The sequence below is a fragment of the Solanum stenotomum genome, chromosome 2 (genome assembly GCF_019186545.1).
Source record: "Solanum stenotomum isolate F172 chromosome 2, ASM1918654v1, whole genome shotgun sequence".
NCBI classification, from domain to species: domain Eukaryota; kingdom Viridiplantae; phylum Streptophyta; class Magnoliopsida; order Solanales; family Solanaceae; genus Solanum; species Solanum stenotomum.
In genome coordinates this window covers 9,336,157-9,350,115 of record NC_064283.1, presented here as the reverse complement: position 1 = coordinate 9,350,115, position 13,959 = coordinate 9,336,157, and the positions used below count along the sequence as shown (strand labels likewise).

The 13,959-nt window shown below is 34.7% G+C and overlaps 3 protein-coding genes across 3 annotated transcripts; 1 reads left to right on the top strand and 2 right to left on the bottom strand.

The window, feature by feature from the left end:
- The first annotated feature begins 137 nt into the window (after nucleotides 1-137).
- LOC125854898 (ATP-dependent 6-phosphofructokinase 3-like) lies at nucleotides 138-1,217 on the top strand. Its single transcript, XM_049534497.1, has one exon. It carries the CDS (start codon nucleotides 161-163, stop codon nucleotides 1,199-1,201), a length of 1,041 nt encoding a protein of 346 aa, XP_049390454.1. The 5' UTR covers nucleotides 138-160; the 3' UTR covers nucleotides 1,202-1,217.
- A 1,582-nt stretch (nucleotides 1,218-2,799) lies between these two features.
- On the bottom strand, nucleotides 2,800-7,993 carry LOC125854840 (F-box protein At5g03100-like). The gene is made up of 4 exons (XM_049534425.1): nucleotides 7,052-7,993; nucleotides 6,506-6,670; nucleotides 6,049-6,097; nucleotides 2,800-3,177 (listed from the first exon to the last, which is right to left on the bottom strand). Exons 1-4 carry the CDS (start codon nucleotides 7,991-7,993, stop codon nucleotides 2,879-2,881), a joined length of 1,455 nt encoding a protein of 484 aa, XP_049390382.1. The 3' UTR covers nucleotides 2,800-2,878.
- A 1,451-nt stretch (nucleotides 7,994-9,444) lies between these two features.
- LOC125854885 (F-box/LRR-repeat protein At3g26922-like) lies at nucleotides 9,445-12,214 on the bottom strand. Its single transcript, XM_049534484.1, is given in 4 exon segments — nucleotides 9,445-10,035; nucleotides 10,447-10,608; nucleotides 11,229-11,482; nucleotides 11,485-12,214. Coding segments are annotated over 4 exon segments (1,494 nt in total). The 5' UTR covers nucleotides 12,200-12,214; the 3' UTR covers nucleotides 9,445-9,672.
- Between the last annotated feature and the right edge of the window lie 1,745 nt (nucleotides 12,215-13,959).

Sequence of the window (13,959 nt, the reverse complement as noted above, 5' to 3'; positions counted from 1 at the left end):
CCGCAAGAATAGTTCAAGAGGGATACATTTTCGTCGAGCTGGTCCTTCCCAAAACGTTTATTTTAAGCCGGATGATGTTAATGCATGTATTGTAACATGTGGAGGTTTATGTCCTGGTCTCAATACAGTTATCAGGGAATTAGTATGTGGCCTATACTCTATGTATGGTGTAACAAGAGTGATGGGGATAGATGGAGGATATCGAGGTTTCTATTCCAAAAACACGATTCCTTTGACACCTAAGGTTGTGAATGATATCCATAAACGTGGTGGAACGATTCTTGGGTCATCTCGAGGAGGTCATGTTACGAAGAAAATAGTTGATAGCATTCAGGATCGGGGTATCAATCAGGTTTATATAATTGGAGGAGATGGAACACAGAAAGGAGCATCGGTGTTATTTGAGGAAATTACAAGGCGTGGTCTGAATGTTGCAGTTGTTGGAATCCCCAAGACAATCGATAATGATATACCAGTTATTGACAAGTCTTTTGGTTTTGATTCTGCAGTTGAGGAAGCCCAACGTGCTATTAATGCTGCTCATGTTGAAGCTACGAGTTTTGAGAATGGAATTGGGGTTGTGAAGTTAATGGGACGGAATAGTGGTTTCATAGCGATGTATGCTAGTCTTGCTAGTCGAGATGTTGATTGTTGTTTGATTCCAGAATCTGATTACTATCTTGAAGGACGTGGTGGAGTGTTTGAGTATATAGAACAAAGGCTGAAAGAGAATGGACACATGGTTATAGTTGTAGCTGAAGGTGCCGGACAAGATGATGAACAAGTTGATGTTGGTTTGTGGATATCGAAAAAGATAAAGGAGCATTTTTCGAAAGAAAAGAAGATGATGATCAATCTTAAATATATAGATCCGACATACATGATTCGGGCTATTGCAAGTAATGCATCTGATAATGTGTATTGCACTCTTCTTGCTCAAAGTGCTGTACATGGAGCAATGGCTGGGTACACAGGCTTTACGGTTGGTCCTGTCAACAACACACATGCTTACATACCCTTTGATAGGATCACTGAGAAGCAAAACAAGGTTGACATTACGGACATGATGTGGGCGCAACTTCTATCTTCAACCAATCAACCTAGCTTCTTGTCAACAACGAGATCAGCCGATATAATTGAAGCAAACAAGGACGAAGAACCACCTACTCAATTATCAGACGAAGAAACAAATCCTTGCTAATTAGTAACTTTTTGAACATTATACATATAATATGGTCCCTTGTAACGGTAGTTTGACATTTTGTGAGAGAATCCTACACTTCTGTAATCTCAATAAATTGTACATAGTTTTCAATAAAATCGTTTTACTGAACGAAACCAATAATCCAACATTTTCGTTCATTATATTTCAGATTTGTCTAGTACATTGCATTTTAACTTGCAGCCATTTTGTTGGAATGTATGCGTCCACTAACAGTGACACAGTAATAACAATAATGCAAGTACAAACAGTAGAGAAAACAACGCAATCAATTAACGTGAAAACCTCCTAGCTCAAGGGCGGTGAAAACCACGACCTGTCCTCACAGTCTTTTCAACCCAACTCCATTTCTCTCAAACGGAGCAACAATTCAGATTACAACTGCTTGCAACCTAGGAATTTACCTCTAAATCCCTTCCCCCTCAATGTAGCAACTCTACTACAAAGAGAACAACTAAGCAATAACACTATTGCCAAGCTGCCCAACACCTGATAACTTAGACTTTAACTAAGCAACACACAAGGTTGCCCACTAAACCACCTAACTAGATGACTTAGAATTTGATTAAGCAGCAACACTGCTGCCCACTAAATCAGTTAATCACAATTGACTTAGACTTTAGGATGAACTGAACAAAAGATCTATTTCCTTTATAACTTAGGAATAGATTTACAACTTAAGCACGGAAGTAAAAACCTAAGACAACTAAGACGCAAGCAGCTCTATCAGGTCCCTATTGCTCTTGAGGAGAATACTTCTTGAAAGGAGTGGTTTTTGCTTGAGTTCTTGAGAATTTCAGGAATGCAAAAACTAAGGTTGTGTCTATAGAGGATGACCTTATGAAGGATAGACACAACCTTCGAGGCCATGCTATTGGCTGAGGATTCTGTCACACTTGGAGACTGTGCACCAACCTCACCAAACTTTTGTACTTTTTCCAGCTTGTCATTTGTGTTCATATCGACACAAGGATCAGCTCCCTTTACAAGGTCCCTTGATTTGTCAAATCATCAAAACTGCAAATAACACATTTGCCTCATTTTTTTAAAAGTACCTTGCAGCTAGGCTATTTATGTATACTAGTGAAGCTTAATGCATAAATTTTGAATCGTCTGTGTCAAGGATTCCACTATCACCTGACATTTTTGCAAAGTTCATTAAATTGGTCTATATCCTGTTAACAAAACAAATCGGTAGCTAATCTACCGAAAACAAAGGCAAAATAGAAACTATTTCTCACATGTTTCATAAATTTTCGAAACCCCTTGTCACTGTCTCGGCCATCTAAATTCTGCCTGAAGAATGGAGATTTCAGGCGAATCAAACAAAGAGATCTGATCAAACATTCCTATGTGACTTAAAGCCAAATATAATGGTTCAATAGAACTGAAAGCGTCAATCACAACTGCTAAAAATTATTTGAAGTAAACAAATAACGTAGATCTCCTCCTTTCCAAGAAAAAAAAAACAAAATCGGAATCTTTACACAATCATAGACCTCGATGCTATTGACGAAGCAAGGTAGCAAAACGTACACTATATATCATAAAGTTTCATGATTGCGCGGAATCTTTATCAAAAACTCAATACAAGGTAACATCTCTTGTATCCTAAGATAGAAAACTACTTGCAGTCTAGTCATGAAAAGCTCACTCCTAGTAGATAATCATACAATTTGTGGAGGATCTTGGGCAACCTAACAATTTCTCAGCCATTTGAGATAAACTTGTGGACACACAGTTGATTGAACATATCTCACACTTTATGCTCTTTGATATCACGAACTTCTCCAACACCGTTGCATTCTTTAACAGACATTCTGAAAGTTTCAAAAGCTTGTCAAAGCCCTGTTTGAAATGATCCTTAAAGCACACTCCGGAGGAGCTGATAATCTTAACATTCTTCAGGTTGGGGAACCCAAAGCTTGAAATCCAACTTTGCAAATCAATATCATCTCCTTTGGCCAAATATGCTAACTCAAAGCAGCAATGGGAATCTTCGAGCTAGAGACAGAGAACATAATTAGGACCAAATGCAGGTTACCCTAATGGACGTTGCACAGAAGTGACAAAAATGATTTCACAGTAGAAGTGTTCGGTACAGAAAATTTCAGAACCAACAAATCTAAATGGTACTTGTAAAAAGATTATGATGTTCATATCTTAAAGATTCATGGCGTATGTAACCCAAGCAAAGAGAGATGGTACTAAACCCTTTTCGTTTCAGAGCTCATTTGCCGTAAAGAAACCAACAACATCAATCTATTAACGTGAAGCTTTGCATTGAAAAAAGTAAACTTCTTACTGATATTTAAAGATATTAAAATTCTCCTTCAGAAACATTTTCAGGGGGGTGGTTAAACTTCATAAAATGAATGGATGTAAAAAGAAGAGAGGAAGTTCCAGGAAGTTACATGATCTGTTGATATATCTTTGTCGAGTGCCACCGTTGATATATCTATGTTGAGTGTCTCTACATGAGGTGATGCTCGCAGAAGGCCAGCAACTCCATACAAACTAAACTTCTCCTCATGCAACTCTAGAGTCAGATATTTGCATTTCAATTCTGGAAGCGGAATCCCTTGGAACTGCAACATACACAGAACCTGGTGCAACAATTCCAATTAAACTAATAATATAAAGAATGGAGAAAACAATAACAACAAAAAGGAAGTACTCCACAGCAAGAAAAGTTATGTGACAAATCAAATCATCTAAACACTTTAAGCAACATCGACACACAAGAATCCTGGTTTTCAGATATTTCTTTTGCCGATATGACAAGAAATATCCAACATCAGAAAGTTGACTAAAACGCATAAAAAGGCAACAAGTTTCTGCAAATAATCCAGTAATTTGAACAAACAGAGAATGGGACTCTGAGATAGAAACAAACCTCTGCGAACAAAGCTCCAATTGTTAACTCGTTTGCATTACGGAACGCTAGAAGATAAGTGTGGATGAGGGTCTTGAGGAAATGATGATAGTAACTACAACTGTCTTCATGAGGATCAAATTCCTGACAATGATCATCTAGGATGTCTTTGATACACATAACGTTGAAGCTAAGCTTAGCAGCAACAACGGAGGACACATCAAAAAGTATACACCTGAGATCATAAAGATCTCCTGAAATTTCCAAATGCTGAAGATATGGGGCATATATTTCCAAAATACGACGATAAAATTGAAGACCTATTTTCCAATGACCTTTCAGCTTCAATGTCTTTAATTTTCAAGACGAAATTTCCATGCGACAAGCACCCTTAAGCAAAACTAAATCATATAATTCCATAGTTTCCAATGCAGGACATCCTGACAATAAGTTTGCGATTTTGTCATTGTCTAAAAACAAATTCCCCAACTTTATGCTCGTTAGAGACTTCCAGGCTATGACCACATCAACATCAAACTTAATTCGACCCAAAACTAATGATATCAACGACGAACATGCACAGAAAGATTGAGTCAATGTGCATTCGTCCGGCATTAAATCAGTGGACCAGAGTACAACATGTTCCACTTTTCTTTTAACAGCAAAACTAAGCCATTGGCTGATTTGAGATTGGTAGTCGAGTTCAAATTTTTTAATTTTGGGAGAATCGGAATGAGCTAATACATAATCAACAAAGGGTACGAAATTTTCTCCATAATTGCTACAATTAAAAACGAAGTTATCAATTGAAGTCCAGAGATACTGCCACCTTTTCGAGAGAATAGAGGTTGTGAAGGCATCCTTGGTAGGCAAAAGAGAGAGAATCTGAATAAGAAGAGAGTCTGGCAAATCACCGATTCGGTCGACGGTTTCTTCGACTCCGGCGACACTCTTCTTTTGTAAATCATTGACTCGGTCGACGGTTTCTTCAACTCCGACGACACTCTTCTTTTGTTTCTTTGACGCTGGGCAATTACTGCGGGAATCCATTGTTTTGCTCTGAGTTATGGCTCAAAATTGAGAAGAACGGTTACTAAACCTATTTAAGCCTGTACACCTGATTAGTTTGCATTTAGGCACATACCACCCAACCCACCCCGCTTATGATTTTCAAAAAAATTGCTTCAACCCGCACCACACACAAAAGGACAGACCAGCCCTGCCTCGTTATCATTCCTAGGTGCCATGTGAAGGTTGCCCTCAAATCAAAGAAAATAAGACAGAATAAGCTGATAAGAAAACAGAGGGAAAATGAAGTAAACATCATCTACAGCTGACATCTCTTCTTGGCTAGATAACATTGAAATAATGTTGCAGGAGAGTTCCTCAAGCCAGAGTTTGATGAAGTTAAAAAGACAAAATACCAACTTATGTCTTAAGTAAATAAACATGTCTTGTAGGTTTGCCGATCTCGACAGTTACAAGAAAACAACAGTTTTGCAAGAAAATTACAAACACATATATATGCAACGACTAGAATGCCACAAGTTAATAATTTACATCTGCAGTAAATCAAAAGCTACAATATACAGTGACATTTCTAGTATGCCAAAACAAAACTTCTACTCTAGTCAATCCAAAGCAGACTCTTGGTAAATAATCAAAAGCTTCTTAGATGATCTTGGGCTGTCTAACAATTTCTTAGCCAATCCTGATAAATATTGGGACACACAGCTCTCTGAACATTCCCTGCAGATTCTCCTCTTTGATACAATGACAAACTTCTTCAAAGCCGTTGCATTCTTTAGTAGAAATACTGAAAGTTCAAAAAGCTTGTCATTGCCCCCTCCAAACCACTTTTTTCTACATTCATATATGCAGGCATCAAACGTAACATTCTTGAGATTGGGAAACACAGCGTTTGAAATCCAACTCTGCAAGATTATATGACGTCCTTTGTCCAAATAACGTAGCTCAAGTTGGCAGCGGAAATCATTAAACTGTGTAGATAATATAATCAGAATCAAATGGAGATCCACAACAGAAATGGGAATATACCATGTAACACAAAAAGGAAGTGCATTTGCAATAGTCTAATATAGAATAATTTTCAGAAGCCACAAACCTTGAACAGTTCTCAGCAATTGATTACAATATCTTATCCCTACCAGATATGCTCAAGCAGTAGATGAGAAGTAAAACAAGGCTTAGTTTGTAACCATTGCTTTCTAAGTACATTTACCAGATAGAAAGCAACTACAGTGACAAAAAAAATTCTCAGTGTTAATTAAATTAATATTTCCATCCTCCTTAAGAAAATATTTGAACTGGTGAGGTTGGGGCTGGGGAGTTCTTAAAACTTAAAAAACCAAAGATTTAAAAGCAAAGCATAAATTGCGAGAAATTACAGCTCTAGCTCTCAAGGGTATGTTGAGTGTCTCCAAAAGAGGCGAGTTCTGCAAAAGGCTAGCTGCTCCATACAAATTATTCTTTGTCACGTACATCTCTAAAGTTAGACACTTGCATCTCAATTTTGGTAGCGACACACCTTCGAGTCGCAACATGAACACGACCTAGTGAAATAATTTCAAAGAAATTAGTAAAGGATAGAGAAAAAATAATCCACAAAAAAAATAGTGCTATGACAAATTTATGTACTTTATAATTGTTAATCTAACCACTTTAATGAATAGCAATGCAGAAAATATAGTTTCTAAAAATATCCCAACTTCAAAGAGTAGATAGGAAGACCACAAAAGGCGAAGAGAAAGATCAATTTATATGGATAAAAAATTCAGTTAGTCGATCAAAACATATTCTCACTAAAATTTTCGTGTATACAGAAGTTCATAATTTTATTAGATTCTGAAGGCTCTTCTCTTTCACAAGTTTACATTCCGCAATTTTCACTTGAACTTAAATAGAGAATAAGGTCTTTTGACATGAAAACAAACCTCTGCAAACCAGCGTCCAATTGTTAGCTCAGTTGCATAACTTAGTTTTTGAAGATAGTCCAGAACGAGATTTCTAAAACCTTGATGATAATCACTACAACCATCTTCGTCAGCAAACCCCTCGATCTCAGTTATACATGTAATGTTAAAAGTAAGTGTAGCAGTAACCAAAGAGGAGACATTTACTAGCTTACACTTGAGATAATCAAGGTCTCCTGAAATTTCCAAATGCTGAAGATACGGGGCAATAATTTCCAAATGTTCATCAGCTCTGCCATAAAACCACCAGTAGCTTCCTAATGATAGTCTCTTTAAATTCGAAGAAGTGATTTCTAGACGGCGAAAACCTTCAAATAAAGACAACTCCAGAGTTTCCAAAGCAGGACAACCTGACAAAATCTTCGCGAGATCATCATTATCTATAAAAACATAGTTCAACTTTAGGCTCTTCAACGACTTCCACTGTATAACCGATTCTTTATCAATCGCACAACAGCTCCAATCCAATGTAATCAATGAGGAACAAGTACAGATAGATATAGGCAATTCGAAAGTGAAATTGTCATCACATAAACACAATACAACATCTTCCACTTTTCTTTCCACAGCAAAATTCATCCATCGGCTGATACTCAAATCAAAGTTCCACTCAGAGTTATAAGGTAAAATGAGTTGGAATTTTTTGATTTTGGAACAAGTGCAATGAGATAAAACATGATCCACTAGAAATACGAAATTTTCTACATTGTTGTAGTAGCTACAACCATCGAAATGGAAATTATCAATTGAATTACAGAGATAACGCCACCTTTTTGAGAGAACACATGATGCGACGGCATCTTTCGTCGGCAGAAGCGAGAGAATTTGTATGAGAACTGCGTCCGGCAACTTACTGATACGATCTAGGGTTTTTTCAACTTCACGGGCTCCGTTCGTCGACATTGGATCTCTCACAGTAGAGCCGACATTTTTGCTGGAATGGCGCGAATCCGTGATTTTAAGAGGTGAAGGGTTTTTGGGAATTCCCAAAAAATTGGTGTTTTTTATTTTGGTTTATCTGATCCGACTTTAGTTTTTAGGTGTAAATTTTTATTTTAAAAATGACTACGTTTTAATACATGTTTGTAAATAAAATGGCATTGTTACTATTATAACTTTTCAAAAATAGGAAAGTAATCAGTGAACACTATTTTTGTCATTTTTGCTCATTTTTTATGTCGGTCTTCAATTTATTCCTTTTTAATTAAAAAAAATTACCTCAGAGTATAAGTTCATATTTGTATATCCTAATATCTATAAGTTACGATGCTCCAACATAATTTCAGTCTCTAAGGAACTTCTATTATCACTGGGCAAAAATTAAAGACCAACGACATAAGAGATGAAAACACAAACGGTATAAATATGAGGGTAATGCAACACTAGGAAAATAAGGATCGTATGCCCATTGTCCAACACAAAAATTGTTCTGCAAGACACAAGTTACTATCATTAGGATCACATCATCCACCATCAAACCAAGAGAGTAGCGAGAAAATCTCAATGTGCATGTACAATTCGAAGGTATAATAACATTTGGTGTTGGTTTAATATACCACAAATATAATAAATTATAGTTCAAATAAAATGACAAAAAATGAACAAATAATTATTTAGGTTGAGGCATAGATATCTCATTTTCTTTAAGAAGATTCATGTTGACTGCGGCATAATCCACACCGATCTAATAGTATCACTCTTGATTTGTCTTCTCCAGGATACAACAGCCCAACAATGTGTACAACTCAAGCAACTCCTGAACATATTAGATATCGATAATCCTTTCTTCACCTCATATCACATCTAAATAAACTTTGTTATGTACCACGAGATGTGTTGTAAGCCCTCCACAATCTTTGTTATCCATCAAGAGACTAAAACATCAACAAGCTCGGAGTTTGTTGACTTCCAAGAGCTATTAAGGAAAACAACAAAGAGACACTAGCAGTAACTTCACACAAATGTCATCATCCTAAAGTTTCTCTCACAAGAAAATGAATGACAGCATAAACATGGTACAGTCAATCTCTCAGACAATGTTGCTCGGATTATCTAGGTGGCCATTATTTTGGGGGTTATCTCCTCCAAGTATGCTAGATTTATGGACTTTTGACATCTTTAACCTCCCTAATGATTTACCTGCAATGGCTTACATATCATATCCCCGGGAATTGATGTTATCGAACAATCATATTATGAGCATAACCTCAAGCAATTATATGCAATTGAACAGTCTAATTATGAGCATAACCTCAAGTAAAAGCATTAAACAACACTGTAAGCCTCATATACAACAGCTACAGATTATTTGCTTAAATAAAGTAGTGGGAACCATTTTCTTCCAAGTAAAAAAAACAGAGAGAGAGAGAACCATGTCAGTATCATAGAATCTTGCGACATTCAAAACACATATGCAATGTCTAGAGTGCAACAATCAAAGGATTCTAACAAACCAAACAGCTGCACATCATAACATTTGGAATACCACAAGTTCAAAATTGTATTTGCATTAAATAAAAAGCTAAAATATGAGGTAAACATTTCTAGTATGCCGAAACAACACAACTTCCAGTATGGTCATGCTAAGCTAACTCTTGGTACATAATCACAAAATTTGTTGATAATCTTGGACTGTCTAACAATTTCTTAGCCAACTGTGATAAATGCCGGGACACACAGTTCTCTGAACAAGTGGAGCATTTTCTTCTCTTTGCTACGATAACAAGTTTCTGCAAAGCCACTGCATTCTTTAGTAGAAAGTAAGAAAGTTCAAAAAGCTTACAAAAGCCTTCTTCAGACCACCTTTTCAAACATCTTGTTCCACAGCCGACAATCTTAACATTCTTGAGATTGGGAAACACAATGTTTGGAATCCAACTCGGCAAATTGATGTTATCTACTTCGGCGAAATAGCTTTGCTCAAGCTGGCAGGGGGGATCGCAATACTGGAACAAACAATAAAATCAGGATCCAAGGCAGGTAGGTCTACAGTCATATGGAAATAGTCCATAGAAGACTTAAATGATCTCAAAGTAGAACAATTCTCAAAACACATAAATGCTGAGTAGTTCTCAGCAAATGATCATAATAGCAAATACCTATCAGAAACACATGTATAGTACATAAACCGTGCAAAAAGAGGTTTAATTGTCAATGATCGTTTTCTTTCTTGAGCCCGTTTACTGAATAGAAAGCAACAACCTTGACCATTTTTGTTCTAAAATGACAAAATATTTTTAATGATATTATATTACCATTCTCCTTAAGAAACTCCTTTGGAGGGAACTAAGGGGGTTTAGAACTTCAAAAAGTGAATGAATGTAAAAAGAAGAGCATAAATAGAAAAAAATTGTGACCTCATATGTGATGTTTATGTTGAGTGACTCCAAAAGAGGCGAGGTTTGCAAAAGACTGGCTATTCCATACAGATTATACTTTGATACACGCAACTCTAGAGTTAGACATTTGCATCGCAATTCTGGAAGCATCACTCCTTCAAGTTTCATCATGAACACGACCTGGTGAAATAATCTCAAAGAAATTAGTGAAGCGTAGAAAAAGAACCAACTAGAAAGAAAGAGTAGTCCACAACAAAAAGATAGTGCTATGACAAATCTAACCATCCAAACACTCAAGGGCAAAAACTTAGTTTCTAAAATAATCTATTGCCAGTACAGAAATATTTCCTCCGTTTCAATTTGTTTGTCCGTTTTGACTTGGCACAGAGTTAAAGAAAGTAAATAAGACTTGAATTTTGTGGTCCTAAACGAAAGATACGTAGAATGTACCAAAATATTCTATAATCTTATGGTCTTAAACATGTCACGTGGAAAATTAGAATTAAAAAGTTGTCAAAAACGAAAGAGACATTCTTTTTTATCGGACTAAAAAGAGAAGTAAGATAAACAAATTGAGAAAATAAACATGATGATGATAAAAGTAACAAAAGGTGAGAACAAGATAATTCTATATACATTATAAATTTCCTTCCAATTATTCAGCCAAAAGAAAACACTGAAATTTTCATGTTTGCAAAAATCTATAATTGTATGATATTCTAAAGACTCCACTTTCTTAGGCTTACATCCAGCAATTCTTTGCTAAAAATCAAATAGAGAAGACGCGAATAGAAACAAACCTCTGCAAACCAACATCCAATTATTAGCTCAGTTGCGTAACTCAACTTTTGAAGATAGTCTAGAATAAGGTTTCTGATAACTTGGTGATAATCACGACAACTGTCTTCCTTAATATCCTCTTTGTTCCAGTAGTCAGTGATACAACAAATGCTAAAAGCGAGTCTGGCAATAACCAAAGAGGAGATATTTACTAGCATACACTTGAAATCTCCAAGTTCTCCTGAAATATCCAAATGCTTAAGATGTGGGGCAAAAATTCCAAAGAATCATATTCTCCATTCAGAGGCTCTGAAGGGTATGTCAACGTTAGTCTCTTTAAATTAGAAGAAGTAATTTCTATACGACGACAAACCTTGCAAAACGACAGCTCCAAAGTTTCCAAAGCAGGACAACTTGACAGTAATATCACAATATCATCAGCTTCTAACTCTATTGAGTCCAAAGTTAGGCTCTTTAGAGAGTTCCAATCTATGTTCAATCCTTTATCAAACACCCAATGGCTCAAATACAATGTAATCAATGACGAACAAGTGTACATAGTTAAAGGCAATTCATAAGCGAGATCATCAGCACTTGGATAAAAACATAAACCCGCATCTAACACAACATCTTCTACTTTGTTTTCCACAGCAAAATTGAGCCATTGGCTGATTTCCGAATGAAATTTCCAGTCTCTATGATGAAAATCGAGTTTGAATTTTTTGATTTTGGAACAAGTTGAATGAGTTAAAACGTTGTCCACAAAGGATATGAAGTTTTCGAGTTTGTTGTAATTTCTATTACTAAAAAGGAAAGTATGAATTGAAGTCCAGAGATAACACCACCTCTTTGAGAGAACACATGATGTGACGGCATCTTCGGTCGGCAAAAGAGAGAGAATTTGTATCAGGAGAACGTCCGGCAACTCACTGATACGATCTAGGGTTTCGACTCCATCTCCGGGGACTCTGTTCTTTTGTTTCTTCGACATTGAATCTCTCAAATTGCTGAAGCTACCATTCAAGGGAGAAAGGGTTTTGGGAATTTCGAATGAGTAAAGTAAGAATTAGAAGTTTCAAAATTTAATCCATTGGGGCAAATATGTGGTTGAAGCTACAAAATAAAAGTAATACTTATAAAAAATTATTGAGGTATTTCAAAAAATGACTACAGTTTGAATTTTTTATTATTACTAGTTTCACGGCATACGATGTTATAAAATAAAATTAATAATACTAAATTAAAGTTTTTTAGTAAATAACTATAACTGAAAGAATATTGGACAAGTGCTTTTAAATGATTAATATAGATTTTCATAGAGTTAATTGTTTTTTGAGATAAAAATGGCCAAATATCATTGAAACATTTCAAAATGCATTCAAAAATTTTAATATGGGGCGAAAGTGATATTTCTTGAATAGTATTATTCTTTACTTTACTCAATCTAGTAAAAAAACTTAACCAACAAAAACAGAAAAATAATATGAAGATAAAAAAATTGTCAGCAATATTTTTTCCTCGTGAGGTTATGACTCTAAATGATGGACACCATTTAAGTACAATTATTCTCTTAGATATTAATACTTGAAATTTAATATGTGCATGACACTAAGAATGATTGTCATAAATATTTTAATATTTTATCTTTAAACATGATATATTCTTTACAAAATATTATTATTCAATTAATATTTGAGTAAGGCTATGATATAGATGTAATTTTACAAAAACAAAAATTGTACTTATATAGTGAATGTCAATACTTTTATAAGTAGAATGTTATAGAGAAAAATATATTACGTCAATAATTAGTTCTAATGAAAATTATCCTTTATTTTGCCGCATAGATATCATATAGATGTTATCTTATGAGAGTATCTAGTATATTATAGATGTTCTATCGTGATATCAAACATTAAACATTTTCAATTAAAAAATTAAAAGAAGAATAAAATTTAAAGTATTATTTATTGAATCTTTAATTTGATTTAAGATCATTTTATGATTAATCACTATTTTCTTATCATTTTTATATAGTTAGAAAAAAGTGTATCTTGTGGCATAGCATTTTCTTAGATCAAAATGAACACAAAATAACAGAAAATTCATACTTAAAAAATCATACTCAACATAAATATAAAAAAAGTAAAAATATGTGGATCAATTCATAGCCAATGAAGAAGGAATGCGAAAATATACGTTCATGATAAATTCACCCTAGTGTTCATTTGATTGAAATCTCTTGTCATCAATACTTTACTTTTTTCGTTCATTTTTACTTACATATATATTAAAAATTAATTATTATCATGGTTAGATTATCATATTATAAGTAAAAGTGAAAATCTATTTTTGAAATAGTAGACTTAACATCAAAACTACTAATTCAATGGACTACGTTGATGCCCGATGTTTTAGCAAAATTTGGAAGAAACTCCTTCATTTGATGTTAAAAGAATAAGAAATGGAAATACAAAGAAGAAATATCTTACATCAATCATGTGTCTCTTTTGTATTTGTTTATTATTATTGTCTCTTCCACATCTATATCTATTTATTTTATTAGAAAGAATAATCAACAATGTGTGTATTTAAATTCTCTCTCGAATGAAAACACAAAAGAAATTATTCAAGAAACAAAATAAGAAAAATAAATGAAAATTCCCGCGCAGTATATATAGAAGATTTTTGTGTGAAGCAAAATTCATAGATAATTGCATATTTCCTTGTTCTCTTCTTTTCTTCTTTAAT